Source organism: Tachypleus tridentatus, chromosome 12 (genome assembly GCF_004210375.1).
Source record: "Tachypleus tridentatus isolate NWPU-2018 chromosome 12, ASM421037v1, whole genome shotgun sequence".
In the NCBI taxonomy this organism is placed as follows: Eukaryota; Metazoa; Arthropoda; class Merostomata; order Xiphosura; family Limulidae; genus Tachypleus; species Tachypleus tridentatus.
This window is the reverse complement of record NC_134836.1, coordinates 5,562,668-5,585,072: the sequence shown is the minus strand read 5'-3', so window position 1 is coordinate 5,585,072 and position 22,405 is coordinate 5,562,668. Positions and strand designations below refer to the sequence as shown.

The window sequence follows — 22,405 nt, the reverse complement described above, 5'->3', positions numbered from 1 at the left end:
CAAGCTCAAATAAGTGTAAACTGACTGAGAAATTTACTTTTCCCTTCTCCAGACTGCTCTAAAGAGCTTGAAAGAAGTACATGTAAGCAGATGAATTAACTTAGTTTGTCTATACATAGAAGTGTAGTGTATATGTAGAAGCATTCCAGCTTCAGGAACAGAACATTCAGATTGTGAACTTGTACATCAAAAGAAAAGATAACTGATGTTTAAGAATTTTTCTTTAATTTTTTTTTTAAATAAAGGAACTAACATTTTGAACTATAATGTAGATTTTAATTTCATTGGTTTACATTGATTGCAAAATTATCTAACCAAATTTTGAATATAATTAAGTAAAAACTCCCATTATATCTACAAGAAAGTGTAACTCTCTCCTTAATATTACATTGAAGTAATATTTTCCTGTTTGCAAAGGTATATATTCTTACAAGTTACTGGTTGCATTTTTTGTTGTCCTTTGAATACTATGGTTATGGATAGGTTGAACAGCCTGTCAAAGAAATTGTCTTTAATTATGTCTGTCCTACAAAATAGGCACCCATCATTATGCCGACTCATAGCCAAAAAGTTTTAGTTCTTATCCATCAGACTGCAGACTGTGTGACCACCTCTTTGCAAATTGCATAATGGAAAATTAAGTAGTGTCTTGTCAGTATTCATATAAAAAAAAAAAAAAAACAGACTCAAAACTTTTCAAATGACATGGAAAATGAACAAAAATTTAACCACATTAACACAAATCTGATTAAAAGGAATATACAAACCTAGGACTAGGTTAACATTTTTCCTATGAGAAACAAAATGAGCAAATAGTAATATAACAATTGTAAAAACATAAGAAAACAATGTCACTACATGACAAACTGGCTGAAAGTCTCTTCGGACATTATAAACTAGAGAAAAAATCCTAAGCATATAAGCAACATTATTTATCATACTTTACCATTCATCTAAAGAATGCTTTGTCAAATTAAATCAATAATTACATTTTTTTCAGCTGGTATCTCTTCACTATCAACATAATGTTCTTACACAACACAATGAACCTATTGGTCCATCTTGGCTTACCATCCTCTAAACTACATCAATTTTAAGCCTTAAAGCTAGATATCATTCATATACTTAAGCTTTTTCTTAAACTCACTTAAATTTACAACATCTGATGGCAACCCATTCCAAAAGCCAACCACCCTGTTAGGAAAATTGTCTTATCTGAAGATGTCTCTTACCCTATCAAAATTTATACTTGTGTCCTTAGTCCTACGATTCTGACTCTTAAATATGAAAAAAGGATGATACATGAATTGTAGCGTATAAGATTGTAAAGAGAATTGACAGTGTTAAACTCCTTCTTAACTATTTTTTCAAAGAAAACAATTTGAGATATAAGACTCACTTTATAGGACAACCCATTTATATCAGATACTACTTTTACAAACCTCCTCTGAACCCTTTCCAACAATTCAATGTCTTTCCTTGGGTAAGGAACCCAATACTAAACACATTGTAAATGTGGCCTAACCAGTCATCAATACAATAAAATTATAACATCTTTAAACTCGTATTCAATATATTTGTAAATTCAACCTAAAATCTTATTTTCCCTACCAGTAGCAACAATACACTGCTTGGATGGTTTTAGAGACAGATCTCGTTTTATACCAAAGATCTCTTTTCTTCATAACACTGTTAAGGTAATTCCCATCCAAATTATACTTAACACTCCTACGAAAAGTGGGGCCTAATAGGCCCAAGGGCAACTTGAAAGGTTATTAATATTAGGCTACTAATTTTGTATTTAAATGAAATTGCCATTTAAATCCATTAATGAATGGATTAACGAGATTCCCACTGTCCCTATCTACTATCTAGCGAAACCACAGCCAGGGGAACGGGCTTGGAGAAATCAGGACTAGAAACGTCTTTTCGTAGGAGTGTTAATTCAAATTATGATAACTCATATGTGTTATCTTGCATTTATTATGATTAAAATCCATCATTTTATTTGCACAACCAACTAAATGATTTAATGCTTCTGTAAATCAGCAGCATCCTCTTCACAGCTAGCAACAGCCAAGATCTTAATATTATCTTCAACTTTAAGGTGTTCTAAAGACATACAACTCCAAGAAGTCTTGATAAAAATGAAATAGAAACCTTATAACTTGAGCATTGTTAAACTTGGCTGTGGTTTCAGTATATGAAACATGAGTAAGCTGTCTCTGCTGTCTACACCCATAAAGGTCCACCCTTCAAAAGTGCTCGGATTATAGGGTTTCTATTTCACATTCATATTTAAGTCATTTATTCACTATTCTTTCATCTATGTTATATGTTATTGATGTAAATCAAAAAGAGTAAAGGACCTAAGAATGAACCATGAGATACCTCACTCATAACAATAATTCAGTTTGATTATAGTCCCTTTGAAAAAACCCTCTGCTTTCTTCCATCCAACCACTCTCCTATCCAATTTGTTAATTTATTCTCACACATACAGAAATATATTTTTTTTTGTATAGGCCTTTCATGTCACAACTTGTCAAACGCTTTCAGAAATTTCAAATACATCAAACCTACTACCTTACCCTCATCTACATAAGTAATAACCTTTTCAAAATGTTAAAAGATATGTAAAGCAAAATATTTCCTTACTGAAACAATACTGACTACTTAATACAATTCTAAACTATATTAAATGACTCTGCAAAACATCTTTTAATAAACTTTTCAAAACTCTTCCCACAACTGGAGCAATTTTCATCATCTGCTTTGAAAAAAAAAAAATTACATCAGGTAACTTTTTATCTTCTGGTAATTAATCACTACTCAAGGACTGACAAAAAATAGTAGTAAGTGACTTGCATGTCCAATCTATATTGAACCTCCTTTAAACCCCTTGGAGAAATATCTTACCCAGAAGCCTTATCATTTTATTAAACTTCAATTTCTTCTTAACTAACTCAGAATTAATGCCAACTCTTCACTTTATCACATGAAAAATACCAGGTGAAACACGAGTATGCTACCTCTGCTATCTACACCCATAATGCCAGGTAAATTTCATTGTAAGCTATCTGTGCTATATTAACATTTGCAATATCAGGTAAAACAAGAGAAGCAACTTATGCACCATGTAAAAGTAAATATTCAAACTAGTTCATGCTAGTGTTGCTAAATGGAATCACGACTAAACAAGATGATCATATTAAGATTTATAAAAAAGAAAAGGTAGGGGTGGATTTAAGTAATGATAAGTCTCCTGGACCATTAATATTTTTCAGAGTTTTTAAAGGAGGTTGAAGATTAAATATGTGGGCATTTGCTACTGTCAGATGTTTGAATAATAATTTAATTCTTCACAGTAGGTGTCTGTTCTGACTGATTGGCAATAAATGGAAAGCACACAATACACTTGTTTAAAAATATACTTTCAAAACAAGATATGTGTATGTAGAAAAGTTCATTAAACTAGTGCTTAGAATGTATAGTGTAATTAGCGATTATAACTATTTATCACTTAACCAGGTAAAATACTAAAAAATCACTGTTTCAAAAATCAGTAATTTTACAGAGTAAAACCTACCAATTAATTGAATTCGTTCCTCAGAATCTCCTGAAGGACTAGAAGCTAAGCAGCTATATGTACCACTGTCAGCACTTGTCACACGCTGAATCTCAAGTACTGCAAACCCATCTCTCATTTCTACATGATAAAGATGTTCATCTGCTCGAGGTTTTCGCCACGTCACAGATGGTAAAGGGTCACCTAATGCTTGACATTCAAATCGAATTGTCTCTCCTGGTCGTACTCTAAAAGGATTATTCTGTAATATTTTAACAGTTGGAGATCCTGAAATAAAGAAAAAACATCATACTTTGTCACCTTATACTTCAAAAAAGTTTGGAAAATCTTAAAATTATGAAGTAGCCATCTATACAGTCCAATGTTTTTCATTCAGAGAAATATGCAATAAATGATTATTTCTGTAGAGTAAACAATATTTTACATTCACAAAACATACATAAGTTACCAAAAATGGCAGAGCTAGAAACTTCTTAGGGTATCAATAAACAATAAATTGCTCCAAGATACACTCAACTTGTATCATTTATTTTAAATCACAAATATTTTGTATGGGTCTAATATACACATTAACTACTAGAATGGTTCATAAAAACACCGACCTACAGTAAAAGTTTGATACATGTCAGCTTTCAGTATTTTTATATAATGTAAGGCTGAACAAAATGATAGAATGAATGCTGGATCTTTGAAAAATCATGCAGAAAGGCTTATATGCAATTATTATTAGATAGCAAAGTGATTAAGTTATATTCTTTTTTTTTTCAAAGGAAAATATAAGCAACATTCCTAATCCTAAACATTTGCTAAATGGAAACATGAAGGAATGAGATCACCACATTACTTATGTGATTTATATAAAAAAAGATGGGTAGGGGGATTAAATAATGAAAAGTCTCCTGGATCATTAATATTTCTCAAAGGATTTTGAAGGAGGTTGAGGATTCACAATACCCTTCCATACTTTTCCAATAACAGATAAATTACATAGTAACTAAACAGCCTCAGTAATGGCTTCTTGCCAATTTTTACTAGATACATATTATAAGAATTCAAAATTGAGATATTGATTAGAAGAAAAAAGAGCTTCTGGTACCAATTCACACATTTACAAAAGCAATCAATTTGTCCAATTTACATGTCACTTTTGTCAACTAGCCTCATGTTGATAGTATAATCTAAAACCATATTGGGTTTGGTTATTGATTGTTTAGTTTTGTAATCATCCTTTCCACTATTTCACTTCACCTGAACGTACTGTACTAAGCAAAGTAATAGGACGTTTGTCTTTCCATTGAAATGTTAAAACACTCCTTTGCTTCTTGGTCTCAACACCTCCCTTCTTCAGAGGTGCAAATTCAGGCATGTTCTTCCAATTATTCTAACTTTTCCACAAAAACGAGTCTTATTTTCAAAGAGAAAGTTGCATAATTCTGGACTTGTATAATAATTATCAGTATATAATATATGACCTTTTCCAAGGTAGTCCTTCATAAACTGTCTGACAACTGATTCAGAAAATCCTAATTGAAGATCTTTTGGGACATCTACATCACTTGCAGAATAGACATTTATACCTATTACAATTCCTGTCTCACAATCACATAATACAAAGATCTTTATTCCAAATTTCCAGATCTATGGCACTTGCTTGAAAACAATGCAACCCTTGAAACAAATCAAAGATTCATCAATTACTACTTTTTGAAATTAAGAAAACGATTCCTTTGCTTTATTATTCACCATTACAAACACTTCTCAAACTTTCTATAATCGATTGTTTGGATTTGGTTCTTCATTATTTGCAAAGTGCAAATATCTAAAAACTCCCTGAACTAATTGAGTAATGTATTTGGGGAAAATTGGAGTTCCTGTAAGGGGGTCATTCTTCCAATAATCAGCAAACACATGCTTCTTTACATGTAATATAAGCATCACCAGAGCAAAAAAGTGTCCATTCCATTTCCCTAATAATTCTATTACTTACTTCATGAAGTAGAGGGAGTGTTACTTTTACTTTGTTCAGAATTCAAGAATTTACACAATTCAAAGTATCTGTTTTTTCCCCTCGCACAGTACGAGTAGTTATACTTTAATCAAATGTAGCAGTAAAAAATTCCATGTTCTTTGGATTAATCTGCAAGCTTAAATTTATTTGTGAGTCCAGCATTTCTATTATCAAGAGCGAGTAAACAGATGAAAATTGTGACACCTTATCCTTTAGGAACCAATGAAATCTAATTCACTTATGGATTCCAATTCACTGTCTAAATTGTGTTGAAAGCTTGAAACAACTAACTTTGATGAAGGAAAATCTGAAGTTGGAATAGTACCACTTGCTAATACTTCAATTTCGTATTTTGATGAAAAACGTTTTTATTTCATTACATTATCTCACATACAGCCTAACTTATAACTCATTTCATTTCTCTGTTTCTCTAAGTATTTATAACATCCAATACTTAAACCTAGAAATATTTAGCACTCTAGTGGCAACATTTCACATAAGGAGAAAACTTGGAAGCTTCAAGTAAGATCATATCATCAATATTACAAAAGTTTTATAAAACATTAAACTACATACACACCATAAGACTTATACAAAGTTACACAATGAAACTAGTTATAACTATTACTTTTAAAATAATTAACTTTTAATACTCTTGTTATAACTCTTGTTATTTAATTTGTTTAAATAACATCCATTACATTGAACAGTCTTGGATATACAACTTTATTTTTTCGGCCAGGAGTTAAATGTTTAAAAGTTGGCTAATTTTACTCTTTCTCAAGGGATATGATAAAAATTGTTCCAGTAATGATAGGCACCACTAGTGAGGAAGTTGGTTGAAAGTATGATAAAAGATGCCTTGTAAAAATCATTTTACAAAATATTAAAATGCTATTGGATAGCCAACACGACTTAAATAATGTTAAAGACTTAAAAATCTTTTGAAGTTCTTGGAAAAAGTTAGTGTTTAAGTAGATGAGACTTTATGCATATGGATTTGATATATCATGATTTCCACAAAATATTTTAAAAGGTGTTAACATAAAAGGCTTGTAAAGAATTTATCTCTGTAGATATTTGATGTATCTTTTTAATTACATAAGAAATTTTTTGGGTGGTAAAAAAACAAAGGTTTATTGTTAATTGAGTTATGTCAAACTAATTTAATGCCACAAGTAGGATACAGCTCAGGTATTAATTTTCAGATCCTCACTCTTTTTGACACTTAAGTGAACAGAAGGTTAATATGCTAATTAATTTGTTGATATTAAGGTTTTGGGTACTGCTGGTTGTGAGGATGTAGCTGCTGCTTTACAAATGGATTTGGATTATATGGTGAATTGGACAAACAGATGATATTGCTTTTAATTATAATACATGCAAGACAAATCACCCAAGTCTTCATAACGTATAAACAAAGTATCATTTTGATAGGAATCAACAGTGTTATGACATAATGGGACCTTGGTGTAGTGGCTGATCAATCTTGTAAACCATCCAAGCAGTGTGCTATTGTTAGTTGTAGGAAATATAACATTTTAAGCTATCTACAGATATATAGAATGAAAAACTAAGGAGGTTATAATTTGATTGTATAGGTCACTGGTAAGGACACATTTGGAGTATTATTTTCAGTTTTTGGGCTCTTTACCCTAGAATGAATATTGAATTGTTAGATACAGATCAGATGAAAGCCACTAGTTGACAACTGAAATGAAACTGTTGTCATATTGTTTTCTCTTGTATGAAGAAAGTTGGTAAAAATCTGATTGAGGGTTTAAGTATTAATGGTATTTACAGTATCAATACATCTTAATTTGTACCTTACAGAGAGAATGATAAAACTAGGAAACATATTTTTGCAGGGTAGGAGTCATCTTCAGCAAAGACACCAGGGAATGCACCACCTTCAGATTTGTTGAATTCAGTAAATGTTTAATAGTTTAAGGGAAGGCTCAATAAACATTTGCATTATAATTATGAATCTTTTATTCTTATTCTAAAGTTTAATTTGGTGAATTAGACAGCCTAGATGGACCTCTTGGTTCTTACATTTTAAAATATACATTAACTTTGAGTTCAGTTCTGATATACATTAATTATCAAACTTGTCTGTCAAATTAAACAACTAACATAACAGTATAACAAGTTTAATAATTTTTCCATACTAATTCTTTATTTAAAAGTTTTACTAAATATGTTTTATGTTTATCTTCTTTTTATGATACTGAAAAAAAACCTGTGAAAATTAGTTAACTCTTCAGTGGTTCACCTTATTGCTTTATCAAGAGAAAAACACTTTCTCTTCATAAAACATGTTTACTCTCCAATGTGCACTGTGCTACATGAAGTCCACTGAAATACCCTGCTGATAGTATTGATTTATAAGATATTCTAATTAACTAAGCAAGCTAAGAAAGAAAACAATTATACAGAGAACAACGTTAGATAATTTAAATGTTACAAAGAATTTAGTTGTTTGAATTTCATACAAGGTTTTATTAGTTGCTTAGGGTAACATTTGTTTTATTCAAAAGATGTTATATTTGAACATTAAAATCTCCATCTGATGTTTTCAAAAATGTTTAGGAACAACTACTCTGTTGATTCTCTTATTCTAAATAATTTTGGTAGTCATAGTTCTTGTAACTCACCTGAAAATAACAGGTAAATCCAGTTAAACATCATGAACGAGATAAAATATTTTACCCCATATAAACAATAAAACCTTGTGTGAAATCTCAGATAATTGTTGTTCTTTTGTTGTTACACTGATTATTTCATTAGATGCTAACTGCATTTCCTGCTTTTTGTAAAGTAATAACTGACTCTTCACTGATTAAGTACTTGGGTCTTTTAATTCAATGCCAAAAATCTATTATAAACTAGAAATGTAACTAATTCCATCCCCTTCTTTGGGCAAAACTTAAAACAAAATAGCTCATGTATCCCATTAGATGATTTTTCCAACACTGTGCAAAAAAATTACAGTATTAACCATGCCATCCAACTGTGGGTTATAATATTAACACACACACTAGGTAATCTTTACAATAAGATTAAACTGAATTTTATTTTCTGAACCTACCTTGAATCTGCAACTTAGCTACAGCTTGAACTTTTCCTGCTATATTCTCTGCTGTACAAACATAAACGCCTTCCTCTTCACTGGTTACTCGATTGAACCTTTGGAAATGTTATAAATTAAGAAATTTAAAGAAACAACGTATTCTGCACTTAGTACATTATAACAACAGATGCAGTTATGTATGTATCAAGTAAAGAAAAGCTAAAAATAATGCACCTTTTAAAAACGTGAAAATTAATTAGTATTTATTAAAGAAATTCATAGGTAAAGACTTCTGCAATACCTTAACACTCCACCTTCCAGGATTTCTGTATTACTTGAAAACAGTCTTCCATCTTGTCGAGTCCATTCGATTGTAGGAGAAGGGATCCCAGATGTTACACGGCATTGAAACAAGGCACTGGCACCACGAACAACAACCCTTGTTGTATCAGGATACAGTTCAACTGCAGGAACTTCTCTTCCTGTCAAGGAAATATTGTAGCCATCCTTTTTAAATAGGAAATGTATGTTTCTAGGGTTTAGTACTGCCAGAAAGTGCAGTAATTGCAAGTATTTTGCTGTCAATTACATAAAATATTTGCTTATTGAGGTCATTTCATGTGCTCAGTGGTTACAAAGGCATTATTTAGATTATGATGCATCACTGTGTATCATTAATGGATTGATAATATTTCAAACACTTACTTTTTAGAATTCTTATATACTTGTACCAAGGGTATGTCATAAAAGTTCTAGATGAATTAACATACTAATCTAATTTTGGGTCTGAAATAACTAAGCAGTGTCTTGACTATATAGAAAGAAGCACGCAAAGAGCCATCATATGGTGTTGGTATATGCTAGAAGTAAATTTAATAGCATTGCACAAATAACATTTGATAAAAACAGTGTTTAATACTACATACTAAGTTTTGTTGTCATGCCACAGACTGAAAAGCATAGAGAATTGTCATTAGAGCAGGTTCACATAAATCCTTTTGTGATGCTGGCTGGACTCTGACAAATTGCTGCAGACTTGAAATGCTCCCCAAATACTATCAAGTACACCCTATATCATGAGATTGAGACAGGTAAATCTGAAAGGAAGAAGCAAACCACCTAAACTCAATGATACTAATGTTAATCTTCATTTACACAGCCTTTGAGCCAGAAGAAAGACTACCACTGATCTCAAGCATGAAATAAATTACCATGTTCCAAATGACAGAAAAGTGTCCAGATCTACAGTATCAGGAAGACTCAACAAGAATGGAATACCTGGTTGTGTGGTTGTTAAAAAACCTTTCATCTCCAATATTGTTAAGACATTGAAATTTTCTAAAATGTACAAAAAATGGACTGTTGTTGATTGAAAAAAAAAAATTATGGACGGGCAAGTCCAAGTTTGAAATATCTGGATCAAAGTGTAGGTTGTATAATCCTGCAGAATAAAGGTAAAAGATACTTATCTTAATGCATAGCACCTACCATGAAACATGGGGTTAGTCAGTGTGATAATTTGGGGATGGTTTTCTGTTGGGGCAACAGGAGATATTTGCAAAATAGATGAAACAATAGACCAGCACAAGTACCATCAGATGGTACAACCAGTGGTTTGTGTATTATTGGTAAAGGATTCTACCACCAAGAAGATGACCTCCAAAGATTCATTCAACCTATGAAGAAATTACTAGCTAAGAAAGAAGCTGCTGGAGTCATTCAAATGATACAATGGCCCCCACAGAGCCCTGATCTCACCTCAACTGAGCAGATCTGGGATTTAATGGATCAAAAATTTGACAAATTAAAACAAAATTTATGAGGATTAGAAAATCTTGGAATAACATTCCAAAGCATACTTAGATTAAATGTGTTGCAACAATGCCTGAAAAAATGTCTGCAGTTAAAGCACAAGGATGACACAAAATATTAACTGTTTGCCGAACTCAAACACTCCTATTGAGTTTATTGTATTAAATATAAAAATTAATAAAACTGATGTTTAACCTGTGGTTTACCTTCCACTGTTCTTCAATTTGATAGATCAAAAACTTAACAAATCAAAAGTTACTTTCAAAAAACCTTTTGGGAGCATATTAGAAACATTTGGAATAAAATTCCAAAGAATACTTTTATTAAATATGTTGCAACAATGCCTGAAAGACTGCCTCCAGCTATTAAACCTAATGGGTGGCACACACAAAATATTACGTTTGCCAAATTCAAACACTTCCAGAGTTTCTGTTGTACTAAACATGAAGATCAATAGTTTTGATGTTTCACCTGTGATTTACCTTCCATTGTTCTTTGAGAATTGCCTGAAATCTAATATTTTATTTGTCCTAACACTTCTGCTCAGTTCCTTATTCTTCTTTACACTGAGGCTTTGCCATATACAAGACTTTGTTGACATCATAAAGGTTATTGATGAGAAAAAAAAGAAACAAAGACTAACCCCTTGTTCCGTAACAATGCTTGAGTGGAAGAAAAGTATCTGAATATCCATAAATTTTTCTTATAAGTTCATGCAGTAAATTTAATAGCTGCACTAAATGGGATAATCAAACACTTGCCTGATTTTGACACCTCCTGATGTCCTGTGTTTTAATGAGAATTCAAAATACTGAGGTCACGTAGATCTTAACCAGTTTTGATGCCAGAAGACAACATGAGATTGATGAGGACAAATATTTTAAGATTACTTTCTTCAATATCAAAACTTCCAACACTTCATTTCATTCAAAGTGGTTTTTCACTAATTAACACATGACAGTTTCTTATTACATGCTGGCTTTACTGATGGAAGAATATAATGTTAAAAACTAGCCCACGAAAAAACATTTTACAAGACTATATAACTATTGACTACATCTGATTAAGTAATAATATTCAATATTTGAATGGTATGGTTTTTTGTTTTTAATATTAACCCTTTGACAGGGAGAGATGAGTTAGCTCGTTCTTGTGTCATTTGATAGTTTATGAAATGGGAAGGCTGTTTTATTTCATCTGAACAATTTTTTTTTTTTTTGTAGCTGTTCTATGTTTTTTAATTGATGTTTTTGTTATATGGCTATGTACTGGTTGTATAATCTAGCAGTCTTTAGCAGAAATAAATACAAACAGACATTGTTGGGGCACAGCTGTGTCAATTTTGACTGAAATTTAGCTAGTGATGATTCGTTATCATCATCAGATTCTGAAACTGATACTGAGTTTGATGTTGATAGTTTCAGAATCTGATGATAACAACGAATTGTCACTAGCTAACATTTCAGTCAAAAATGATGTAACTGCACACTTATAACATTTGTTTGATGCCATTATTTCAGAGGTAAAAACTGCTATATTACAACAACCAGTACATAGCCACACAACCAAAATATCTGGTAAACACAGAACACTCACAAAAGAAATAATCGCTCAGATAAAATAAAATGTCCTCTCCATTTTAGAAACTGTTAAACATCTGGATGACTTAATTCATCTTCCCCAGGAGAAATGCAACATGCAGAGGCTGATTAAGTATAGTAAATTTGATAGCATTTGGTCAAAATAATTCCTCATTGAGTGAAAGTTTAACCACTGGGTATATTCCTAATTAAAGCATTGACAGCAAAAAAATGGTTCAGAATTTAATCATACTGAAAAGAAACTTTAAAGAAATACAAAGAAAACAGTACATTACTTACGTTCAACATCAACAATAGATGAAGCTTGAGCCGTTCCATCCTGATTTTCTCCACGGCATACATAGAGTCCCCGGTCAGAAATAATTACTTCAGTTATAGTAAGAGTGTTGCCATCAACCTAAAAACAAGAATGCTTTAATGCTAATAATATATGAATGAAAACTGCAGAATTAAAAGAAAAAACAAAATAGATTCTGTTAATCAAAAGGCTTGTGGTTTGTTTTTTTATTAATTAAGCATACCAATACACAAAGTTAAACTGACAATAGTAAGAAGATTAAAAAAAAACAACCCACATTCTAATAAAGGAAAAAAAAAACTTAATAATCCTGGAACAGTATAGTTTATAAATCACTGATACAGAAAGTTAAAGTATTTATATTATAAACATAGCTTACCAAAACAGACTTCCACTTAAAAATAAAAATCTTAACTTCAGCACACAAACACACAAAACATGTATATATAAACTGCAGGTTTATAAGGGTTCAAAATATTTTCAAAAATTAGAAATGAATATTTTCTTACTGGAATTTCTTTCTGTAATTTAAATTTTGGTTCTAACATAATATGATGTGTCTATAGACAGCAATGATGTAAGGAGACATTTTATGCTAGACATGCAGCAAATATTTTTATGAAAAATAATTCCCAGATCTAATTATTTATATAAATTGTATGTTGATTTTTTGTTTAGCAAAAAACATAATTGATATTCTAAAAATTAATAGAGGTGTGTTACATGAGAGTTATTTTAGTACCTAGGGTTGCTTAAGAGTTGAAATGTTTATTTCAAAGTGAAAAATTTCATGAGTATTACAACATATTAATATGACTATATACATTCATGATTGCAAAACAAACATTTACTAAAATGGAAAGAAAAAAGTAATGTGTCATCATTCCCAATGATATAATTATTTGAACAATTTGCTTTTTACGTTACTTCAATTTTTACCTGTAAGGGCTGTTAAACAGACACAAAAGTTATTTGTAACTTGTTGTTTTCTATTATGATTATGAAAAGAATATGAACCATATTACCCGATGTCTAGGAGAGAGTTCACTACCAACTCTAGACCATGTCACTACTGGGGCAGGGACACCAGAAGCTATACATCTAAGTTGGGCTAAATCTCCTTCAGGAACAGTTTGTCTTTCAGGTTCAATCTGAACTGTGGGTTGTTTACGTCCTACAAAAACCATGGTGTACAGAACAGTTAACACTAACAAGATTAATGCATTTTGTATAAGAATGCTAAAAAAGATATCTCCTTATACTCAGTTATCTCTATTATCATTATATTTATATTTGATTTAACAATAAGATGAGTAATAAACATTTAAAAATGAAAATTACTGTTAGGGGACTAATAATTACAATAAGATGCTTTTTAAAATAGAAACATGAACTGGAACCTCTGAAGCCTAATACAAGAGAGTTGTGACAAGTGAAAACATAAGACCTCTGTAGCCTGTTACAAAAGAAAGCATACTGTTACAATAGAAAGCTTTCTGGAGTAGAAACATGAGATCTCAATATAATGTTTTAAACAATATTTTAATAACTTCTCAGGTTCACAACATCACATGAAAATTAAGAACAAATAGCTTTGATAAAAGTAATTATGTTTGAGGTCTGTTTGCATTTTTATACTTTAAGGCAGAACAACTAAATAGTAATAGAAATTACCTGAATAAAAAAAATCAAAATCAAACAACAAAATTGGCATAAATCAGGTAACATACAATTACAATAGCATTAATTAATTAATACCAACATATATATCTTGTTTCAGAAAATACTTAATTATTAAATAGGTACTAAATTTTTAAAACACACAGGATAAATACTTAAGAGAAGGATGTTCTAATGGATAAAAATAGTACTCATGTGACCAGTTTCAAGAAACATACCAGGAATGACATGAAGTCCGACTTGTTATAAGATCAGCTTTAAAAAGCACTAAAATGATTTGTAAGCCTAACATACCAGAAATAATATAATAACACTTGACTTGGAATAAGATTAACCATAAGAGATGATTTTAAACATAACTTTTGATTTGATCACATTCAATAAACATACCAAATATGATTTGAAACTTAATATGGTCAACTTTAAGAAATATAACACAAATTTTGAAACCTAACTTGTAATACAGTCACATTCAAGAAATATACTAGAAGCCTTGAGGCCTAACTTGTTATACAATCACATTCAAGAACCATACCAGAAATTATGTGAAGCCGAACTTGTGCTTGAGCAGTTCCATAGTTGTTGCTGGCTGTACAAATATAGATTCCCTGCTGTGAACTATCAATTCTTGTAAGTCTTAGGGTTCCACCAACCTGTAACATACAATATCATGAAATTTATGTTTGGTATATTCACACTTATTAAATATATTGTGGAGCTAAAGACACAGTAACTGTTCATTATTAACAGAAACAAAGTTTTATTTTAACTATGTGAATGTTTAAGACTTATAAAACAGTACTGTGTAGTTTAAAAATGTATGTACTAGACATTTAATTGTAAGAATTTATTTAATGTTATAAGTAATACAATTATTTTACACACAAGTATCATGGCAAGGTAAGGTTCACTGAAAGTTTACACACACACACACACACACAGGTGTTTTCAAGGTTATGAAAGGAAATGTTTATATAACAAAAACATTTCTATGTATTCTAGAATTTGTGTTGTTCAGGTTAACTTCAGTTAAATAAAAGCAAAAAATCAAAATAAAATTAACAGGTTCTCAAAAGGCAATGTAATTATGTGAACAGTGTTTTAAAGGCTCTTAGCTAAAAAGCAGCAATTACATGTATTGCTAAACCCTCAACAAATCATCTTCAAATGTCATAACAATATTGATGATCATACAACCAGTAATTTTCAAACCAAGAGATTGATTATAATATGTATTCCATGACAAATTTGTCCTATCAAATTACTTGCAGTTTTATATCCTACTTATCATAGATATTTATAAGTGACAATCAGTAACAGCTAACATGTCAATTTGGGTTTAAGTACCTCCAATTTTGGTACCTTTTAGAACTTTAATTTCATATGAAGCATAACAATACACACAAGAAAATCTACCAAGTAATATATGTTCAATTAAAAAAAAGAATTACAAAATTTACCTGGCTGCTTGTTTCTGGAAGCTCTCCTCCAGAGAAAGTCCACTGGATGTCAGGTGTTGGATATCCTGTCACACGACAGTCAAACTGGACAGTTTCTCCTGGAGCAGCTTCTGCACTGGATGGACTTATTGTAAGGTGGGGCTTTTCACCAGGAACAGTGTCTTTGAGAAAAATCATATATAGGTTGAATTTTATCAATGTGGGCTCAATTTTATGTTGACTACAATATAACTAATATTTTTTTTTCAAAATTCATAAATATTAAAATTAAATTTTACTTCCAACACTCATTGATATCTCAAGGATAAGTCTAAAAGTGTCAGAGAAAAACATTTTAAAAGTATTACACAGATGATACAGCAAAAATGGACAGAAAAGGAAAGACATACTAATTAAACATGTGAACAAATAAATATATACTCACAAGGGCTGTGTTACAGGTTTAGTTATGAAACTAACCATTCATAAATTGAATATACAGGTTGGATCATACAATGTAAAGGGTTGCAAGCATTACCTGAGTAGAAAGTTTAGTTAAAGTTTACAGAAATTTTTAGGTCTGGTTAACAAAAATGTTGTATTACATTACATGCTGAACACGTGCATAAATATAAAGACAAATTTACTTGAATGTAGCTGAATAAAGATGTATTCCAACCAAGCTTTAAAATGGTGAAATTCTGTCTACTTTAGTCACATCAAACAGTGTTTTACCTATTAAATGTTATGCATATCTACCAGTGGTATATGGTGTTAATATTTTTCACAGTGATTTTCCAGTTGTCTAAATTTACATTCACAAAATATACATGTTCTAAGTGCATATAGAATAAAGCTTCCAAGAACTTGAATACCACAAAAAATTAAAATAATCTAAGCATAGAATTTTACATAATGCTGTGTACAAGTTTTCAATTACATACCTCCTTCAACAAACAATACAGTACGAACTGTCTCGGTACCAACGTCATTAGTAGCTGTACAATAATATTCTGCCTCATCACTCTTTCTTGCAGAAGGAATTCGAAATATACCATTTCTAAATGTTGATGCTGGGTTTAACTGGCCATTTCGACCACCAGACCAAGTTAATTCAGGTTTTGGAAACCCTTCACCAATGCAGTGGAATTCTACTTCTTCTCCTGCAGTTACTTGCAAGTATCTTGGTTCAATCCTAACCTTTGGACGAACAGATTCTTCTCCTTCTGGAAAAATATTAGCTACTATTTATTATATATTCAACACACAAAGCTTCATGATAACTGAAATTTTTTACAATAATTAAAATAAAATATTTCTAGACTTTGATGCAGAGGCTAGTTTCTGAAACAAATACATTATGAAATACTTTCAGTCTGTGGCTTTTGAAACTACTGACTAAACCATTTATTCTGATATGTGCAATCTTAGTAAAGCTTAATACCAGATCAGAAAGTGAATGTTTGACTGCTAAAATTATACAGAGGAGTCATTTGGCAAAATAACACTAAACATACTGAGAACCCACAGAAAAACCTTAATACATATTTTATCTTTATCATGTTAGTAGTCATACTTAAACCCATAATTTCATTACAGGAGCATTAAAAATTTGAGAACATATGTAAACATATTTCTCATCATGTTAGTGTTTTGATTAACCCTCTGAACCCCAGATCTCCTAGCATTTCAGCACCATGACCCTGGGCTCCCCCAACAATTTGATCATTCTGGAAGACATTTATTTTTAATCTGAAAACTATGAAAATATTATAAGGTGGCTTCTCAAAGTGTTATAAACACATACCTTTGGGTTATAGTACAAAACAATAAATTTAATTATTTCTAATATTTCTCATAGCATATCATCATTGATGCTACAGATCATTGATTTCTCAATAGGATTGAACTTTGGAATGATAAGCCTTAAAGCAGTTCTTATTGCCAGATCCAATGCACAGGAACAGCTCACGTGATTTGTACCAGTAAACTGTTTCAGCATGTTCTGGCAGGTTCCTTGCTCCAACATTCTCTCTTTGCCTGCTTATATTTCTCCATACAGACAATACATCTGTTGTTTTAAGTTGCTCTTTGTGGTCACTCAGGTAGGTGTACTGGGACATTTGATTCATTCAGCAGTTGTATCTCCTCTGAGACAGACTTTCAACATGACATAGACCTACGTGTGATGGTGTGTCCCAAGTAATTTAAGACAGTTTGTCAACAAATATATGGAAGGTATGAACATGCTTTCCAGTTTACTTGTGTGGTTTGTAGGCACACCAGACAAAGAATTTCACCATAAGTTGTCTTGGCCACTTGTAATGGTGTCTGCATCTTTATCATCCAGTCATTCTTGTTGGTGTTAGCCATATAGATATTATAGGCCTTCAATAAAGCTGGGCATGGTAATAACATTCATTTATGTTTCTTGTTGTCATAGCATAATACTGTTATGTCAGCATCACTGATATACTTTGTTGCCAAAAAGTATTTTGGTTTCTTGTCGCACCACACAACAGCAGTTGTTTTACCATTGTACAAATGAGAACCATGGTCCATTTTCTTTTTGACAAGTTCCTTAGGAAATTACCTCCTGTTGGTCTAAGCTGTGCTGCACAATTATGTACCTTGTTTATATGACAAGCATTTTGCAACATTCGCAGAAATTTAAAATCAATCATTAAATATGCAGTGGCTGCATCCTTCAAATGGTTTGCACAACTGAGCCACCAAGTACCGTCACACCCAGTGCTGTCTCAAATGGCTGCTATTCCACATCAAACTTTTCTGTATACACCTTCACAATGTGTCTACTTTTGCTATTGCATAAAAGAATGTTTTTAGACCCCACTTGATTGGTTTGTTTTTGATGTATTGCTTAACGAACAATGCATTTTTTGTGGGTGTCATTCCTTCATCCAGTGACAATTCACAATATGGCACCTAGTATCATTGAAAGTTAGTCACAATGATGTCAAAAACTGGTCTGCTTTTGTTTATTTTGTCTGATTCGTCAACACTTGGATCTCTTGTTTACACAATGAAACATTGACCAAACAGCTAGAAATCATTCTCAAGTGAAAACCTTACCAAATACAGGTACAGATGTAATCCTTCTTGTTTCAATCTTTGTAGGTCAGCATGTCTTTGGCAAGTCAATACCAGAAGAAAGCTTTTAGTTTAGGAATGCTGACTAGATCAATCAATTTACCATAGTAGTTGTTAAATTTTTCTTCTTTTACATATTCAGCTTGATTTGTTTCCTGTGTAATTAGGCTCCATATGGATTCATCTAAAATAATTAATAAAAATTCAGTGGCACACACTTGCTTGAAATTGAATTCAAGATATTTTTTTGGACCTAAATGTTTCGATGGTTTTAACGAATTTAGTATCTGAAGCTGGAAATGAAATAATGTTAGTTGACCAAGTGGACTGACAATCATTAGGAACATGATGCTGAACACGTATGTCACTGTCAGAAGTCTTGATACCATTATATTCACTTTCAAAGTCACTTCCAATATAGTCACTGTCTAGAATGTCCTCTGGATCAAACTCCAACACCAATTTCCTAGCCTGTGCAGTTGTAGTCTGTCTTTTTCACAATTTCACATCATTGCTGCCTGGTTTTTTTACCTTTTCTTTCCATCTCACTTGATTGCTTGGTTAGAATTTTACATTTCAGCTTAACAATGCTCACAAAATGATGCTAAAATACCCAGTGTATAATTTTTATTTTCACACTATAAATACAACTGTCAGTATGTTTAGAATGAAAAATCCAGCAGGTTCAGAGACGTGTTCTGAGTAAGTGAAAATTCAGCACTGGCCTATTTACTGACCCACTGGATAATACTTGTAGATAGTCAAGTTCGAAAACTGACCTTTTAGGTATATACACCTCTCCATTAGGCCAGTTTTCTGACCTGTAGAGTTCAAAGGATTAAAAGTAACTCAAAACAAACTTGGTTAAATGAGTGAGAACAGAAAAAAGAAGATACATTCAAACTCAACACTTGTATTATTTAAAATTAATACACACATCTCCATAGAAAAACAACAGCATAGGGAGCCCTTTAATATATTCAGTCTTTAATTTATTTTTTATTTTGGCTTCTTTTGTTCATTTAAGGAGTATAATGTTGAAACAATTAAACACAATAAATTTATTAAAAACATGGACCAGCCCTAAAAAGACTTCATGATTTAGTACTATTATGTCACCATTTTCTGAAAATGGCATAAGAACATTAGCATATATAGGGTCAATTTAAGGCTGGTCATGGTTTTTAGCAGTTTATATATTGGACATTAATTTAACATTAACATTGGACATTAATTAATATGTTTAATAACATATATCTTACATAATCTTAAAAGATAAAAAGTATTGATCTATTATAAACAAAGTAATTCAAAAGCTTAGAACTCACCCAGATATTAACAAATATTTATAACTTGAGAAAATAACACTAATTCTTTACATAAAAAGTTGTAAATGGACACTTCACACACCACTTATTGGAAAACTCAAATATTCAGTTATTATCTTTAAATTAAAGTGCATTATTCAAATTATAACGGATTTATCTAAAATGTAACAACTAATTCTAACTTGTTTTTACAAAACAATTTTAATATCTAATAAAATTAAATTACAATTTTTATACTTTAGATGCATTTTGCTGCTGTTGTATTTTGTTAGTCTTATATTGTTTTACAACAATGTTAAGATGTTTAATGAATATTGTTGACATTTTTAAACTAGAAATTTCATTTTTAGACCACAATAACAACATACTTACTCTCTACAATCAGAGATGCTCTGTCTTCTGCTTGACTGTAAGAGTCTGAGCCAGTACATATGTAGGTGCCACTGTCCTCGGGACGAACATTAGGAATAGTAAGGACACCACTAGCCTCAGTAGCTTTATCAGGTAGCAATCCATCATGCTTGGACCATTTCAATGTGTAGTCTCCCTGTTAAATGTTACATACACATTGTAAGGTAGTATGTTATACATATTTCATATTCTGTAAGTGTCTTCTATTTATACAATATGACAGATTATTACCATATAATGAAAAATTTAAAGATTCAAAAACTTAAGCTAGAATTAAAATACTTGCTAATGATAAAGCAAATTACTAGTTGATCTCCAACCTCAAGCTTCTTCATTTAATTATTGTAGTATTTGCTTAACTGAATTAAGAGGAACAATTATGTAAAATACATAGAGAATGAAGATCATAACAGATTTAATAAAACCAAAAAACTAAAAATAGATAGCAAAAATGAAATGGAGTCAAAAGATAGAATTTCTAAACAACTACAATTAATTAAAACCAGGGATACAGAAACCTAGTACAAACACATTCAATGTTGCCTGAAAAACTGAATTGTTATACAATGATTTAATTAAATGGAAGTTCAGTTTCTGGAAATACATTGCACTTAGAAACTGACTACCAATGAATGTAGAAGGACACTGGAACAAATTCATAATAACAAACTGCACATTTCTATACTGCTTTCCTTGCATTATTCTGTTAACTACAATTGTAGCAAATTAACTATCCAAACCAGTCTCAATCCAACAAAACAGCTACTAATACACCATTAGCTGTAGATCTACTCAAGCCCCAAAAACAAGCTCAACCTAATATAACAGCTACTAATATGCCATTAGCTGAATAACGTAACAGCTAATACACAATTAGCTGTAAATCTAATCGAGCTTCTTCTAAAACAATCTCAACATAATTATTAATACATTATTAATTATAAATATAATAAAGAGACCTTTTACTAATACAATCTCAATCTAATTTAGTAGTAATAATGTTAAGTTTTGACATTTAATCCAGAAAAATAACAATGACTCCTAAACCTGTCTTTAAAACTTCAAAATTTTTTTTACACACACAAATAGCATTCCAAATATAAAAGTGTTTCTCTCATCATCACGTTGAGATGAGTTGCATTATCAAATTAATTATCTCCTTGGTAGTGACTTACAAGACAAAACAGATTGTGAAATACTGATTTCATATACCTTTAGTTTAAAATTTAACATTTTAATTAAAATGTTAAATAGAAAAAAATAACAAATGTCTGCAGCCTAAATTATTATTATTTATCTAAAATATTGTGTTGTTTGTAATAATAACAGGAATCATATGTACTTTTAGATGACAAGCAGATATTTAAGGCTAGCCTAGCTAACTGACATTTACAATATGAGTGAAAGTGGTTTAAGAACATAAAATGAGTAACTCTTTGGTAATTATGCAGCAATAGTTCTTATACAATGAGAATTAGCTTCAAAAATTTCAATTTAATGTGACTGAGATGTTGACATTTTGATAAAAAATTTTAATATTTTCAAAACTGTTAAAAGCTACCTATATCTTTTTTTAAATTTTATCTTTCATTATTACTATGGCAGTTTACTGTTGCAAGGAATTAGTTGTACTTTCAGTGCTGTGTTCTTGAATAATTGAATAATCATCGAGTATTTCCTTTTTATGGTCCACTCAACTCTGGTAATTTTCATTAGGTCTTTGACATTCCTCAAAATTTAAAATTAGGATATATATACAAGAAAAAAAATATTCCTCAATATATTTTAATTTCCAGCACAATAAAGATTTGCACAGATTAAATGTACAGTAAAAGTTTTGTTATTTAGCATCTTCACACCCAGATAGTTCAATATCTCCAAATACAAAAGCTTATTGTAGGAACCAGCATTATTTAAACTTCCATCCTGAATGTTTGAGAATGCTCTCAAAGCTTTTTGAAAGATTGAGACTGTAGTGAGATGACATTGATGCTTAGTGGCAGTGTAGTGGTTCTATTTGTTCTTCCTTACTGGTACGCTTCAGTTGTTAGCTGC

The 22,405-nt window shown here is 31.1% G+C and overlaps 1 protein-coding gene across 50 annotated transcripts in view; it reads right to left on the bottom strand.

Annotated features, from left to right (window-relative positions):
• trol (terribly reduced optic lobes) overlaps positions 1-22,405 on the bottom strand; it is a 324,267-nt gene that overhangs the window by 56,329 nt on the left and 245,533 nt on the right. For all 50 annotated transcript variants that reach the window (XM_076469289.1, XM_076469303.1, XM_076469310.1 and 47 more), the window contains 9 exons: positions 20,312-20,486; positions 16,445-16,726; positions 15,522-15,682; positions 14,597-14,714; positions 13,407-13,555; positions 12,363-12,480; positions 8,972-9,152; positions 8,689-8,786; positions 3,590-3,856 (listed from right to left, as the gene is read on the bottom strand). In XM_076469289.1, coding sequence (XP_076325404.1) covers positions 3,590-3,856; positions 8,689-8,786; positions 8,972-9,152; positions 12,363-12,480; positions 13,407-13,555; positions 14,597-14,714; positions 15,522-15,682; positions 16,445-16,726; positions 20,312-20,486 — 1,549 coding nt within the window. The remainder of the gene's footprint in view (positions 1-3,589; positions 3,857-8,688; positions 8,787-8,971; positions 9,153-12,362; positions 12,481-13,406; positions 13,556-14,596; positions 14,715-15,521; positions 15,683-16,444; positions 16,727-20,311; positions 20,487-22,405) is intronic.